Raw genomic sequence first — 16,854 nt, 5'->3', positions numbered from 1 at the left:
CTATTGCTGGACGAGCTGCTGTCTCCTTCCCAAGCTCAGAATGTTGTTCCTTTTTCCCATTCCCTACCTCCTCGCTTTCCTTCTCCTGATTGTACTGCTCCTTCTACCTCTCTCTCTCTCTTTTTTTAAATATATTTATTTTTGATTTGGCTAGGTCTTCGTTGCTGTGCGTGGGCTTTCTCTAGTTGCAGTGAGCTGGGGCTACACTAGTTGTGGTGCGTGGGTTTCTCATAGCGGTGGCTTCTTTTGTTGCAGAGCACAGACTCTAAGAGCTCAGGCATTAATAGTTGCAGCTCCTGGGCTCTAGAGCTCAGGCTTAGATTTGTGGCACATGGGTTTAGTTGGTCTGAGGCATGCGGAATCTTCCTGGACCAGAGATGGAACCCATGTTTTCTGCATTTGCAGGTGGATTCTTTACCATGAGCCACCAGGGGAGCCCCTCCCTCTGTCTCTTTTGTTGACTTGGACAGAAAGTTTCTATTACTTGCTGAACTATCGGTCAGTAAGGTTTTCTTTAGAAATGGCAGCATATTCTAATGAAAATGTGAGCAGGAGAGTCAGGTGTTTGTTTTCCTCTTGGCATCACCACCTACCAACCGTGTGACTTGGAACAAGTCAGTTTAACATTTCTGTGTCTTAGTTCCCCCAGTTGTAAAAATGGGAATAATAATATTTATCTTTCTGGTTGCTTGGAAGATTAGTAAGTTAACAGATGCAAAAGTACCTTGAGTAAATCAAGGCGCATGCTGAACATTAGTTTACTTCTTTTCCCCCTTGTTCATAATTTTAAGAGCAGTGAATTAGATTTATCTTTTTGTAAAAAATCTAATTAAGGAGCCTTGTACTTGTACATTGAGACTATTGATTTTCTTTTTCTTACAGGTCAGAGGCAGAGAGAAAACAGTTTTCTGAGATATTGAGATAATGAAATCTGAAGTATTATACTTCCTCATTCACCTTGATACCCATCTCGAACCAGAGGAGCATAAATGCAGTGACTCTGAACACTGGCTAAACAATATAATCATTGGGAGGAATTAAAAAAATCCTGGTGAATAGATCTCAAACCAGACCAGTGAGAATCTCTAGGGGTGGGTCCCTGGCATCAGAATTTTTAAAAAAGCTTTCTAGGTGACTCTGATGTGCAGCCAAGGTGGGAAACTCTGCTAAAAATTCTCAGGTTCTGGTTTCACCTGAGTTCTTTATGGAGACTCCCCTTTCAGCTGGAGACTAACAGCTCTATGAGTGATACTGTGCTTCTCATTTCCTGTCAGCACTGAAGCCTCGAGGTGACAGCTGCAAGGACAAGTGGCATACAAGGCAGGGAAAGAGCAAACTGGATGCAGTTTTTTAGTGTCAGTGGCCTTGAGCTATGCATATGGGGTGCTCTTAATGCATTCTGCTTTATTAAATAGCAAGCAGGAGCCAGTGGAACTATTTAACACCTAATTACATGTCTAATCTTGTGTAAAATTGTAACACTAATGACATCACAGCAGCAACTTAAAAGGTCACTTGAAGTACAGAAATTTAGGAATGCTTCTAATGCATGAGACTTTATCTCTTGCAGACGGCAAATTATATGTTCTCCCCAGGAATTGAGTTGTTTTGGCTCCAGGGCCTTTGGAGGGAGAAGCCAAATGAAGGGTGATAATTTTAGACCTAGTGATTTAATTTAGAAAACATTGGTACTACTTATTAAGAGCAGTTTTAAATATCTTTGAAATGTTTTCTTCCAAAGTGAACTACTTTGATATTTTTGGTTGTTTCCTTCTAAAAATGTGTTACCACCTTGACTTAAAGAGCAATGCTCTCTTGGTTCTCTTTCTTACTCTCCAGTTGCTTATTCCATTTCTTTGTTGGGTTCCTATTTCTCTGTTCACACCTTAAATGTTACCATCTGAAGGACTAGCAAGTGCTACTGAATAGCCTCTTGACAATGCCTCACAACAGGAATGTAAAGATCTTTCTCCCCCATTTGATGTCTGGAAGACTGAGTGGATAGTTCCACTTGCTCTTCATCTGTAGAGGTAAAGAGGTTTATCACTGAACATTGTAGCTTCTTTGAAAAGGATCAGATAGGAATGACTCTCTGAATTGTTAGTGCAGACTGCTTCTTAATAGCTGGGTTGACCACGTATGGACTCCTCTGCCTGGAGATGGGTGTGGGAGTCACTTATGACTTCTGTCACGCACGTGGACCAACTTTTATTCATGTAATTGTGATGCGCTTGATTTCTGTTTCAGGAGGACACAGCTCAAGTTAAAAAATGTACCTGTTCTTTAACCTGCTAGTAGCTTGGCTCATTGAGCTCAGCCATCTGGAGGCTCTGGGCTTCTAACATTTCATTCTATCACTAACTGATTAAGTGCAGACGAAATACTCCGCTCTTGCGCTCCCCAACCTTTAGGGTGCCATCTGTGAAAGGATGACTGTGGGGCTGCGCTCTATTCTTCCAGTTATATCAGCATTCATTTCCTCATTCAACAAATATTTATTGAAGATGTAACCCTGTGGCAGGCACTGAACCTGGGTGTTGGGGATATAGTGATGAACACAATTGCATGACCCTTCTCTATGGAGCTTATGGTGTATCTAGGTGAGGAGACAGACTAGTCAGACAAGTGTGGATATGGGGTTTAGTATAAGATTGTTATGCAGGTCATGCAATGCAATAAGTTTTGCATCCCATTTACAGTCATAACAGCTATCAGAAATGATGATCTGAGGGCTTAATTGAAAGAAATTTGAAATCAGTTTCAGGTTGAAATCCCTCCATAATCACTACAGCTCTACGATGTACTAATTATATAACCTAAATAGATTGTTAAACTTCCCTGAGCCTCATTTTTTCTCTTCAAGGAAATCGAAGTAGTAACAAATATCATGTAGAATTGCAATACAGCTGATTTAAAATCCTGAATGGGATTGAGTAGACACTCAGCAAATAGTGTTTTCCATTTGGAGGAAATCAGAGAAAAAAAATTTTTTTTCCCCTGAATTGGCCATACTAATCAATGGCCCTTCCGTTTAATTCATTTTTTGAAAAAATCTATGCAGAAATGGAAAACACATTTCTCCGTGGTGTTAATTAGTCCACTACACAAAAATTCATTTCTTAATGAGCTTTTCGAGTGGATAACCACTGATGTTCAGTTTGATTCTCTTCATGCTACATATTTAAAACCAGTTTTAATTGCTAAACATTCTATCAGGCACCACACATACACAGTTGAGGTAAGAAAACCTGCTCACAACTCACATGTGTCTGCTAGATTGGTACAAATGACAGATTTATGCTGAAACCATCCATCTCTTCTTGGTGAATGTGGTTCAATTCTTGCTCTATTTCAGGCAAAAATCAAGGAGGATAAACTATAATAGGAGCTTTTAATAGAGAAAAACTAGAAATGATAATAATAAACACAAAGGTGTGAAGTATTTCTTCAGATCCATATAAATAATGCATTTATATGCATTGCTTTATTTAATTCTGACAGTAACCCTTATGAGAGCTCTTTCTATTTACCAGGAGAGGAAACTGATATTCGGAAAAGGAGGTAAATTTCTGAGGTCACATAGCTATTAAGTGGTGGAGTCAGAATTTCAACCCAAGTCTGTCCAACTCCAAAACTCATGCTCTCATCTGAAAACATGGTACAAATCAACCTATTTACAAAATAGAGTCACAGATGTAGAAGACAAACTATGGTTACTAGGGTGTAAGCGGGGGGAGGGATAAATTGGGAGATTGAGATTGACATATACACACTACTACATATAAAATAGATAACTAATAAGAACCCACTGTATAGCACAAGGAACTCAATACTCTGTAATGATCTATGTGAGAAAATAATCTAAAAAAAGAGTGAAAGTGAAGTTGCTCAGGCGTGTCTGACTCTTTGCAACCCCATGGACTGTAGCCTACCAGGCTCCTCTGTCCATGGGATTTTCCAGGCAAGAACACTGGAGTGGGTTGCCATTTCCTTCTCCAGGAGATCTTCCCAACCCAGGGATTGAACATGGGTCTCCTGCATTGTAGGCAGACGCTTCACTGTCTGAGCCACCAGGGAAGTTTTCCAAATACCATCACTTTGAATGTTAGGGCTTTAACATATAAATGGGGGGGATACAAATGTTCAGTCCATAATATTCTAATCCAGCAGCACAGGGTTTTCTTTCCCACTTTTCTCATATCTATGTCTCCTTCTCTTACATGATAACCTATGATTTCCAATTACATTAGTTTATTTTTCTCTATCCTACAATATACTCAAAATAGTTTTGGGACAACTACCCTGCTCCACTACCAACAAGAAACAAATAAGTAAAATTCAGATTTCTTTACAGTTCTTTTTATCCTTAAAACCTATCTCCCTAAGGGTATAGGGTCAGAATACACTGGGTTCATAAGTTAGTGAAATTTCTTCTCCTTTCTCTGCACTGATATGATAGCAATTTGAGATAGGGTTATTTCATTGCTTTTTTTTTTTAAATATGTGTTTAAGATTTGCTTCCAAGCTTTATGTGCTTAATATTAATATTTGAATGCTAGATTAATATAATTCTAGTACTAGAATACTAATTTTAATTTGAATTAAAAGGAAAATATAAAACATTTGTTTGCATTTGTATAAAAATATGTGTGGAAGAATATACTGGAAATTGATCACTGATTCTGAGGAGAATTGAGTGGCTGGGATGAGAGTTGTGGGCTGGGGGTACTTTTCATTGTGTACTGCTCTGTACTGATACTTTTCAAAATTTTGGGTAATAAGTATTTTATCCATTAAAAATGATTAAAAATTCAGAAGAAAAGAGGAGTGGATATATGTATATGCATAACTGATTCACTTTGCTATACACTTGAAAGCAACATAAGATTATAAATCAACTGAAATCCAATAAAAATTAAAAAAATAAAAGACTATAAAGCAAATTTTAAAAAGAAATCATTAACTCTGGAAGCAGAAGAAACTGAGTTCAAACTCCATTTCTGCTCTTTTCCTATTAATATTGAAGTGGATACAAGCTAATTACCTTCTTTGAATCTCGATCTCTTTATCTATAAAGTGGAAATACTAATGCAACCATCAAAATTTGTTGTGTGAGGATTAATTAAAATAAGTAATCTGGCACTATTGGCAGCCATTTATTTATATGTATATAAATGTTTATTTACTTAAATATTCTAATATATCTAATATGCCAAATTAAGACCATTATTTTCACTGAAGGGATTTGAGACAAAATTCAGAGAAGTCATTGAATACTGGCCTTTTAAAGTTGAAAGAGCTATCAGAGATATTCTAGGCCACATGTCAATATTGAGACTTGGTTATTTTAGTTTTCTTGGATAGTTTTTTAAGCTGCAGGTAAAAGGCAAATGGATCCAATTGTAAAAGAAAGTTTTACAATGCAAAAGGCACTAAGCAGGCAAAGGAAAATATATTTTAAATTCTAAATCCTCCTTTGACCTAGTGGAAAGGCCTGTATTTAAAGATAAAAGGAAAAAAAAAACCTTTCAGCAATAGGAATAGTGACTCTTTTTTGATGGATACAGGTTGAAGAAAAGCCTATTCTAACTGCTTGGATTCTGTGGTGAGACTCTTACAAATATTAAACTAAATATTTAGTCCTCTTTTAAACCTAAGTTTTCACCATTGTCTGGAAAATGCCTGTTGTCATGATAATTTAGTTACCGAGTAAGCCCCATAAATAATATAAATACCTTGAAGAAGTTTGATTAAAGCCTCCCATTGCCTATGTTTTGTAGCATATAAGATCTTGGGTTCTGCGTTATGCACTAAGAACCCATGGGACTAAGATAAACCACCTAAGAAAATGAGTGACTGACAGAATTTGGAATCCTATTTCTTCAACCCACCTGCCTATCCCTAAATTGGAAAGAGGCAGCAAGGAACAGGGAGGCAGATGGAATTGCTTTTACCTCTCACTTTCATTCCTTCCTTCCTTGCTCTGTGACATAGAATGAGTTAACCAACATCTCTGAACCTCAACTTCCCTATCTGTAAAAAATGAAGGTTGTGATACCTACCTCCAACAATTGGAGGCAGGGGGAGTTGAAAGCCAAAGAAGTGGAAGACTTTCTGAAAAGGGCAATTGAATAGGCTCATTGATGTGAGGATAGTGTGTGGTGGCTGGGTGAGAGGTCAGAAGTTCTTGAAGTGGAGAGTTCATGTTCTCTAACTATAGTGTGAAGAGCTATGAAAACCAAGTCTGGGAGGAGTTGATAATTGGTGCACTTGGGTTCATCATTGCCCTTGCCTTTTGCTTCTTAAGTATCAATATAAGATGAGCCTCTCTTTTAAAGTAGTGATTCTTGGTCCTACTCCCTTCATGACATTAATTTTCTTGGACTCCACTGCATGGGCAATACCAAGTTCTGAAGTCAAGTTGCAGCATAGACTCCCAGTTATGTACTAACTTTGATGCTGTGCCATTCACAATCAATTACAGCACAGTGTGCCTTGTCATGCCGGCTGAAAACTAATGATTAAATTATAGCATCTCTCTTGTGCTGGCATTGGTAAGGAAGAGTCCAGTGTCAGGGACCAGGAGTTGAGTTTGAGTGCTAGCTACATAGGGGAGACATCCTAACTTGCTAGTCCAGACAAATCCAGGTCAAAGAATGAAGTACAAGTACCAACTCTAACATCAAGGTTTATACTCAGATTTAGGGACTGGCCTTGGTGTGTTTCTGAGAAAGAAAGGTGGTTTGAGACCATGGGGAACAACAAGCAGGCCTCCCCTACTCTAAAGATTTGAGATAATTTGAGGCTTCTTTGGCTTGACGATACAGAGAGAGAGCACGGAACAAGTAAGGAGACGTTTGTGGCACAACTGAGACACACCAGGAGGCAAGAGCATTCCATTTTTATTGGTCACTGTGTGACTCTCTGCCTTCTTCCTTATTGACCATGTGGCTTTGAGCTGGCAATTAAGCATAACTTAACTTGTTTCTTTATTTTTAAAATGAAATTATTGAGCTTCCTTGGTGGCTCAGATGGTAGAGAGTCTGCCTGCAATGCGGAAGACCTGGGTTCAATCTCTGGGTCAGAAAGATCCCCTGGAGAAGGAAATGCAACCCACTCCAGTATTCTTGCCTGGGAAATCCCATGGACAGAGGAACCTGGGCTAGTTCATGGGGTCGCAAAGAGCCAGACATGACTGAAGCAACTGAGCACATGGAAGGAACTCAAGTAGCTCTTCTTAATGGACTTATCTCAAAGCTTCAAGTTGTGTCAGGGTCAAGAGATGACTCACTTCTTTGTTTCTGAAGTTCCTCATTCTATTTAAACTGATACATAATGTCAAAGTAAAGCTCTTCTCAAACTTACTTTTGCCATATTGCTTTCAGAACATGTCAATGAATGAAAATAAGCATGGCAAGCCAGTAGTAGCAAAGGAAAATTGTCATTGTTTCTCTTAAGGAACTTTGTAAGAAATAAAGGGAAATGCAGCTGCGATAGCTAGAGATAGCTGCCACTTGAGGACATCTGGCTAGAGTTGCCCTTTATGAATCTTGGGCCAGGGAGATTGTCTCAGATGCTGGGGTATGTGCTAGACCTTGAGTTTACACAGCACTATTTGTTGAGGTAACATGCTAACATGCTCAGTCACTCAGTTATGTCCCACTCTTTATGACCCTATGGACTGGCCCTCCAGACTCCTTTGTTAAGGGGTTTTCCCAGCAAGAATACTGGAGTGGGTTGCTATTTCCTCCTCCAGGGGATCTTCCTGACCCAGGGATGGAACCCACACCTCCTGCGTTAGCAGGCAGATTCTTTACTACTGAGCCACCTGGGAAGCCCTTATTGAGGGAAACTGGATGATAAATCAACCTAAGCTGATGGTCAGTTCAGTTGCTCTTTTGTGTCTGATTCTTTGCGACCCCAAAGAGCAACGTTTAAGCTGATGTTAGTGATATTTACACTTTATACAATTGACCAAAAATAATCAATTTCTAGAAACACCTACTTACTATCAACTGATAGGTTAAGCTCTTGTGATCTGAGACTCATAAGACCTTTAGAAGTTATTCTTCTCCCTTCTATCTAGTGCTTCAATCCATTTAGAATATTCTAAATAAGGAGTTATCTAATTATTGATTAAACAAAACAACTCTAGTGGTGGGGAACCCATTTTCTCTGGAGAAAACCCCTCCCATTGGTGGACATTTGTATCTAATGGAAAGTGTTTCTGTAATTTTGGAGTCTATTTTCATAGAGTTCCACTATTGTTCCTGAGTCTACGCTCTGGATTGTTTTCCAGATGTTTTAGTACAGCTGTATTATCCTGCCAACACTTCTTCACTAGGCACTGTATTTTATTTAACTGTTCTACACATAACATGACTCAATGTCTTTTTTTATTCTAGTCACCTTCCCAGGCTATGCTCCATTAGTTAATGTTTCTCCTAAAGTACCACAGACATCAGAATACCAAAATTTATTATTTAATAGTGCTCTGTATATCTTGATTAATTTAGTTGCTACAAAAAAGACAGATAATCTTATTCCTATCTGTTGATGAGGAAACTAAAACATAAGGACGTTAAATAACTTGCTCAAAGTCACAGAGCTGGAAAGTAGAGGAGACAGGATATGAATTCCAGCAGCTGACATTCAGAGGTTTCCCTCTTAAACAATGTAAAATTCTGTTTTTCTGAATATAGTGTCACCTGGTTAGTGTTGAGGATGGCAAAACTATAAGCTCCTTCTATTTGTATATCCTGAGAACACATTAAAATTTTTCGCTGGGATGGTTGTTTGTTGGTACATATAGGAAATCAAAAGTCAAGAGTTAGATCCTGCTTTGCAAAGGCCAGGAAGAGGTCCTGGGCTTCATCTTGAAGATGATGGAGTCCTACTATGCATTTCAAAAAACTTTATTTTGAAATTCATGACACATTTTTTACATGAGAGCAAGCAACATGATCATATTTATATACTTGAAATATTACTCTGAAGTTTCACTCTAGTTCAGTTTAGTCACTCAGTCATGTCCTAGTCTTTGGGAACCCATGGACCACAGCATGCCAGGCCTCCCTGTCCATCACCAACTCCTGGAATTTACCTAAACTCATGTCCATCGAGTCGGTGATGCCATCCAACCGTCTCACACTCTGTCGTCCCCTTCTCCCCTGCCCTCAATCTTTCCCAGCATCAGGGTCTTTTCAAATAAGTCAGCTCTTTGCATCAGGTGGCCAAAGTATTGGAGTTTCAGGTTCAACATCAGTCCTTCCAATGAACACTCAAGACTGACCTTCTTTAGGATGGACTGGTTGAATCTCCTTGCAGTCCAAAGGACTCTCTAGGGTTTTCACCAACACCACAGTTCAAAAGCATCAATTCTTTGGCACTCAGCTTTCTTTATAGTCCAGCTGTCATATCCATACATGACTACTGGAAAAACCATAGCCTTGACTAGATGGACCTTTGTTGGCAAAGTAATGTCTCTGCTTTTTAATATGCTGTCTAGGTTGGTCATAACTTTTCTTCCAAGGAGTAAGCGTCTTTTAATTTCATGGCTGCAGTCACCATCTGCAGTGATTTTGGAGCCCCCCAAAATAAAGTCATCCACTGTTTACCCATCTATTTGCCAAGAAATGATGGGACCAGATGCCATGATCTTAGTTTTCTGAATGTTGAGCTTTAAGCCAACTTTTTCACTCTCCTCTTCCACTTTCATCAAGAGGCGCTTTAGTTCTTCGCTTTCTGACATAGAAGTGGTGTCATCTGAAGCATACCTGAGGTTATTGATATTTCTACTGGCAATCTTGATTCCAGCTTGTGCTTCATCCAACCCAGCATTTCTCATGATGTACTCTGCATATAAGTTAAATAAGCAGGGTGACAATATACAGCCTTGACGTACTCCTTTTCCTATTTGGAACCAGTCTGTTGTTCCACGTCCAGTTCTGACTGTTGCTTCCTAACCTGCATACAGGTTTCTCAAGAGGCAGGTCAGGTGGTCTGGTATTCCCATCTCTTGAAGAATTTTCCACAGTTTATTGTGATCCACAGAGTCAAAGGCTTTGGCATAGTCAATAATGCAGAAATAGATGTTTTTCTGGAACTCTCTGGCTTTTTCGATGATCCAGCAGATGTTGGCATTTTGATCTCTGGTTCCTCTGCCTTTTCTAAAACCAGCTTGAACATCTGGAAGTTCGTGGTTCACATATTGCTGAAGCCTGGCTTGGAGAATTTTGAGCATTACTTTACTAGCGTGTGAGATGAGTGAAGCTGTGCAGGAGTTTGAGCATTCTTTGGCATTGCCTTTCTTTGGGATTGTAATGAAAACTTACCTTTTCCAGGCCTGTGGCCACTGCTGAGCTTTCCAAATTTGCTGGCATATTGAGTGCAGCACTTTCACAGCATCATCTTTTAGGATTTGAAATAGCTCAAGTGGAATTCCATCACCTCCACTAGCTTTGTTTGTAGTGATGCTTCCTAAGGCCCATTTGACTTCACATTCCAGGATGTCTAGCAAACACCCTCTTCCAACAACACAAGAGAGGACTCTACACATGGACATCACAGATGGTCAACACCAAAATCAGATTGATTATATTCTTTGCAGCCAAAGATGGAGAAGCTCTATAAAGGCAGCAAAAACAAGACCAGGAGCTGATTGTGGCTCAGATCATGAAGTCCTTACTGGCAAATTCAGACTTAAATTGAAGAAAGTGGGGATAACTACTAGACCATTCAGGTATGACCTAAATCAAATCTCTTATGATTATACAGTGGAAGTGAAAAATAGATTTAAGGGACTAGCTCTGATAGAGTACCTGATGAACTATGGATGGATGTTCATGACATTTACAGGAGACAGGAATCAAGACCATCCCCAGAAAAAGAAATGTAGAAAAGCAAAATGGCTGTCTGAGGAGGCCTTACAAATAGCTGTGAAAAGAAGAGAAGCAAAAAGCAAAGGAGAGAAGGAAAGATATACCCATTTGAATGCAGATTTTCAAAGAATGGTAAGGAGAGATAAGAAAGCTTTCCTCAGTGATCAGTGCAAAGAAATAAAGGAAAATAGTAGAATGAGAAAGACTGGGGATCTTTTCAAGATAATTAGAGATACCAAGGGAACATTTCATGCAAAGATGGGCACAATAAAGGACAGAAATTGTATGGACCTAATTGAAGCAGAAGATATTAAGATGAGGTGGTAAGAACACATGGAAGAACTGTACAAAAAAGATCTTCACGACCCAGATAATTTTGATGGTGTGATCACTCACCTAGAGCCAGACATCCTGGAATGTGAAGTCAAGTGGGCCTTAGGAAGCATCACTCTGAAGGTAGTGTTGAGGTTAAATGAAGCAGAGTGAAATAATAAGCAGGACATTAAATGGTGATGACAATCACCCAAGCCAGAGCTGAAGGAAGTTGGGACAACAGAGAGTTAAGAGATCCAGGCAGTGTTTGTAAGGTGTAAGGTCAGGATTTGGTGGCTGATTGGATGAAAGAGAGAAAAAGTGATGGTAAGAGGGTTTAAAAACAATATTGAGGTTTCTCACTGGGGTGTGTGTGGATGGTAGCATCGTTAACTGCAATGGGGAATATAGTGAAAGGAGTGGTGCTCTGGGACAGGGGTGGGGTGAATGGACTTGGGGGGAAAGTGAGGAAATACTGAGAATGATAAAGAAAACACCAAGTACAACACCCAGGAGAAAGGGAAACAGGTGGTGGATGTATGCAGAAACTCAGAAGGAAGGGCAGGTGTAGACAAGAGGATAAGTTCCTGAGCTGCCCTTGATGTCTGCCTGTGTCAAAACTCAAGCAAAATGATTCTAATTTTCTTCATCGCCTTGTCAGTTATAAATGAATTTGTATTTACATAAGGAATAACATGTTTGACAAGAGCCTTATTCATCATTTCAAAATGTTCCCCACATACTCTAGCAGGGTGACCATTTGATATAAATGATATGTCTGATGATGGTAAGTGATTACCTCTCAAGAAAAAGAATGTCTGTTTTAAGAATCCAATATTTTTAGTATGAAATACAGGAAATTTAGGTTTCAGTAAAGTAGGTGTTAAAGTTCTATTTTATTTAGTATGCGAGTCTTAGATCATTCCTCTTCAATACCATTTCTAAAAAATGTATTCTCTTTATCTTTTAAACAAGTTTTGTAGGTTTTTCATTTATTGCACCCTTCATTTATGTAATATTTGTTAAGAATATACCAGGTATCAGTTATTACGCTATAGGTGAAGGCTTAATTTCCTGTTTTTGGCCAGTATCAGGAACATGGGAAGTCTTAAAAAAATCAAGTGCATAGGCATAACAGTGAACTTGGTGAATTGGCAAGAAATAGTAATTGGTGAGCTTCTGACCATCTTTAATAACCTGCTTGTTCTTGTGTGAATTACGTATTAGTTCTTGATCCAAAAAGTCAAAGATGCTATGTCTCTGAACTTTGGATGCATTTCTGGAATCAGGCTGCAAGTATTATGTGTCAGAGACAAAAGTGAGCCTGGTTCAGAAAGCAGTTCTATTACCTGCATTTGTTTGAGGATGGTTCTGGAAGACCTGTTAGCCTCTGGAAGTTGAAATCTTTCTACCTTAGAGAAGGGCTTCTAGGCAACATTAAGGCCAAAGAGACAAGGAAAATACTGAGATGGAAGACAGAAGGAATACACTTTTGACCTTTAAAATTGTCCTAAGTTTTAAAATGACAATAAAATGTTTGTGTAGTTTTGAGCTATAATCCCTACTTTTTGCTCATTTTGGATATACCCTTAAAGACAATAGGGCTTCCCTGGTGGCTTAGATGGTAAAGAATCTGCCTGTGAGGCAGGAGACCTGAGTTCGATCCTTGGGTCAGGAAGATCCCCTGGAAAAGGGAATGGCAAACCACTCCAGTATTCTTGCCTGGAAAATTCCGTGATAGACCATGAGGGGCAAAGAGTGGGATGTGACTGCACAAGTAACACTCTAATGACAATGAGGGAGAAAAGGGATAGTAAAGCTGCTCCAAGTTTGAATGGAGAAAAGGAAGGTCCCGTACTTCTAGAATCAGTTCTTGCCTACATCTCTCCTGGACATAAATGAGAGCAGAGGGTTTATAATTCCACAGTGGATCAGAGCTCCTTTCTGTGTAACTTCTCACAGAGCTGCCCTCTTGAATCACCTTATTCCTTGAACCTCAGATCTTTTCCTCCTCAGACTCTCCAGATCTAACCAATGTCTCAAGACCATGAGATGGAAACAAGGGGATCTAGGAACAAGGACCCAAGACATTGTTGTGGATTGACTGTTTGTGTCCCCCTATAATTTACCTTGAAATCCTAATCCCAAAGGTGATGATATTAGGAGACAGGACCTTTGAGAGATGATTCAGTCATAGGGTGGGAACCTTGGGAATGGGATTAGTTCCCTTACAAAAGAAACCCTAGAGGACTCCCTCAACTCTTCTGCCGTGGGGGGACACAGTGAGAAGATGGCCCATCTGTGAATCAGGAAGTGGATCTTCACAAGACACCCAGTCTGTTGGCACCTTGATCTTGGGCTTCCCAGCCTCTAGAACTGTTATAAATACATTTCTGTTCTTTATGAGCCACCCAGTCTGTGGTATTCTATTATACCAGCCTGAATGGACTAAGACAGACATAGTAAGAGCTCTGGAGGTCTGTTTCCTATCCTGCTCATCCTTGCTTCTTTTACTTTCTCTCTTCCCAAGGCTTAGTGTGAAGAAAGGTGTGGCAGTGAAAGCTCAGACTAACAGAAGCAGAAAATCCTATCCTAAAAAAAGTTGAGTTAATATTTTTGAATAGAGGCACTCTGAACATTTGCTTTGTAGTGGAAATGAAGATTTAATGACTTTCTCTCTGTAAGTGAGACCCGGAAAATGGGGAACCCTTTACCTCATGCAACTCAGCAATTATTTCAGTAAAGGAAAATGAGGTATCATAAACTTCCGGGTGAATGTGCCCAGTGAATATCTAGAGTCCCCAGTGGGGAAATTGATCTGGAGAATGAATTAGTGAGAAGAGTGAGGAGGAAGAGGCAGTAAACATGCATTGTAGTCATTTCCATGACATGTACATTCTCCTCCCTGCATCCAGTAATAATCATGTACACTTTTCTGAAGGTAAGAGTGTTCTGTTAAAAAAAAAAAACAACACAACACACTTGGCTGAACAAAGGGCTGAAGCCTATTTAATTATTCTGAACTCAAATTCAAAAAGTGGGGAATAGTGGCCTGAGATCATTGAGCTTTTACTACTATAAAGATGTGATCACTCATGCAAATATGGAAAGATCATATTGATTATAAGAAAGCAAAGAGAGGAGTAAATAGCTAAGAATAAATAAAATAAGAAAATAAAATGTGTTTCACAAGTATTAAGACTGGAAACCAGGACTCTCTAAGCCTGAGTGAAGGGAGCAGAAAGGGAAGACCCTAGGCCTTTTCTCCTGCTCCTAGGCCTCACTCAGAAGAGAGGCATGACTGGTGGAGCTGGAGCCTGCCCAAGGCCTGAAGATGCCCTTGCCTGTGCCAGGTTTCCCTTTTGCATGTATGGAACATGCAAGGAGAACCAGCAGCAAAAAGTAACAGATTTTCTGAAAATGTCAACAGGACCCAGAGCTTTGAAGCCTTCAAAGTGATAGAGACATATGGTATGGTTGCCTCTGGCTTTGAGTTCCCAAGAGACCACAAAAGGGTTCCAGGCAGACCAGCACCCTCATTTGAGTGGGCACAGGAGATGATAACCAAGGACCAAACTGAGCTGAGATGGAAAGTGATTCCTACCAGTTAGATAAGATACTTGACTACTCCTGTATGCTATAATTCTTTACAATTTGCCTCAAACACATAATTTTTTGATAAGTATTTTTTGAGCACATGTTATGTGTATGTAAGGCATTGTTATCTGTGTAAGGGGATTTAGCAGAGAATAAAACAGACTGGGCTTCCCAGGTGAAGCTAGTGGTAAAGAATCCACCTGCCAATGTAGAAAATACAAGAGACACAGGTTTGATCCCTGGGTTGGGAAGATCCCCTAGAGGAGAAAATGACAACCCACTCTAATATTCATGCCTGGAAAATTCCATGGACAGAGGAGCCTGGTTGCTTACAGTTCATGGGGCTGCAAAGAGGTGGCTATGACTGACTGCACGCACACACATACGCACACATACAAAGATATTATTAAACCAAATGAAATTGTAGATAGTTGATCATTTTTGACCTGTGCAAATGATAATTTCACATGGCTCAACCTAACACATTCAAATGCAGATAAAGAGTTAAGATAAATAAGATTGTACATATATCATGTCAGTTGGTGGTGAGTGCCTGGGAGAATGTTCCACAGGGTGAGACGGGTGATGCTATGGGAGGAGGAGATTGATAACTTATTTACAGCAGTCAGGGAAACCTTGATGATAAGCTGATGTGCTGGTACAGACTTGAGGTGATAAATTATTTAGCCAGTGGTTTAGGAGATAAAGAGAGGCTTCCCAGGTGACACCAGTGGTAAAGAACCCTCCTTCCAATGCAGGAGACATAAGAGATGCGGGTTCAATCCCTGGGTCAGGAAGATCCCCTGGAGGAGGGCATGGTAACCCACTCCAATATTCTTGCCCGGAGAATCCCATGGACAGAGGAGTCTGGCGGGCTACAAACCATAGGGTCACACAGAGTCAAACAGGACTGAAGCTACTTAGCATGCAAGCACACAAAAAATAAAGAGATGTCACATTCAAGGCAGAAGAATCGCAAGTGTAAACATGCCGAGATGATCATGTACTGTTATTTTTGAGGAACAGCATGGCAGCAAAGTGAGTTTGGAGGATGTAGTTGGAGGTGAGTTAGAAAGTTAAGAGGCAACAGATCACTGCGGGGCTAGTGGGCAGTGGGCAGGCCTTGGCTTTCACTCTGAGTGAGAGGGGGAGTCGTTACAGGACTTTGAGCATCGGAGAGACATGGTTCATGTAGATGTTGCTGGAATCACTCTGCCTGATGTGCTGAGAACGACTGCAGAGGGCAAGGATTGAAGCAGGGAGTCCTGTATGGATGTTGTGGAAACAGTCAAGACAAGAGATGGCAGACTCACGGAGCTGTATGGTAGTGGTGGAGGTGCTGAGCACACTGTGAAGGTAGAGCTGACAGGATTTGCTGCGAGTTGATTGTGGAGTGTGTGAAAACACGAGGAGGCAAGGATGAGGCTGATTAATATGCAGTTTTTCTCATATGAGGTAAACACATAAATTATCAAGCAAACAGATAATTATAATTTAATGAGTATGTAGGCTCTTAAAATCTCTGACTAGCTTTTTTGTAATTGTTTTTCCCAAGTGTGTCTGTTGAACTTACCCTGTGTTTTTATGCATCTCTATTCATCTACACAAAGAGTAATCTTGATACCAGCAAGACATGAATGCTAAGAGTCAGACCTGGGTTCTGGCTCTGCCACTGAACAATGGTATAAGGCATCTTTTCTGGAAGACTTAGCTTACTCTGCTTGATGAAGCTAACAAAACCAACCTGGAGTGGTGGTTATGGTTAAATACCATAATGTATGTAAAATTGTCTAGCAATAAATATTGCATGTAGATTTCAGTGATAATAACACATATATGGTCAGTACTGGCAGTCTTAGCAGTCCTCTGCAACACATTTACATATTTTACCTTATTTTAACCTCTGTCACTTTTATACTGAGAAACAGTTTACGGTGGCTTTTAAAAATATTGATGAAAAATAATGGCCAGTCTGTCTCAAAAATTTCACTAAAATTTTGTAATACTTATAAGGTAAATAAAAGTAATAAAGTAAAAGCTGTGCTAGGCCCTATCTGGTTCCTTG

The 16,854-nt window shown here is 39.8% G+C and overlaps 1 protein-coding gene across 2 annotated transcripts in view; it reads right to left on the bottom strand.

Moving 5' to 3' along the window:
- KCNMB2 (potassium calcium-activated channel subfamily M regulatory beta subunit 2) overlaps positions 1-16,854 on the bottom strand; it is a 283,118-nt gene that overhangs the window by 40,735 nt on the left and 225,529 nt on the right. For both annotated transcript variants that reach the window (XM_081570989.1, XM_081570990.1), the window contains one exon: positions 3,264-3,346. In XM_081570989.1, the coding sequence (XP_081427115.1) occupies positions 3,264-3,265 (2 nt within the window). In that variant the 5' untranslated portion in view covers positions 3,266-3,346. The remainder of the gene's footprint in view (positions 1-3,263; positions 3,347-16,854) is intronic.

Source organism: Giraffa tippelskirchi, chromosome 2 (assembly GCF_054371585.1).
Source record: "Giraffa tippelskirchi isolate mGirTip1 chromosome 2, T2T-mGirTip1v1.2.pri, whole genome shotgun sequence".
In the NCBI taxonomy this organism is placed as follows: Eukaryota; Metazoa; Chordata; class Mammalia; order Artiodactyla; family Giraffidae; genus Giraffa; species Giraffa tippelskirchi.
This window is presented reverse-complemented; position numbering and strand designations above follow the sequence as displayed.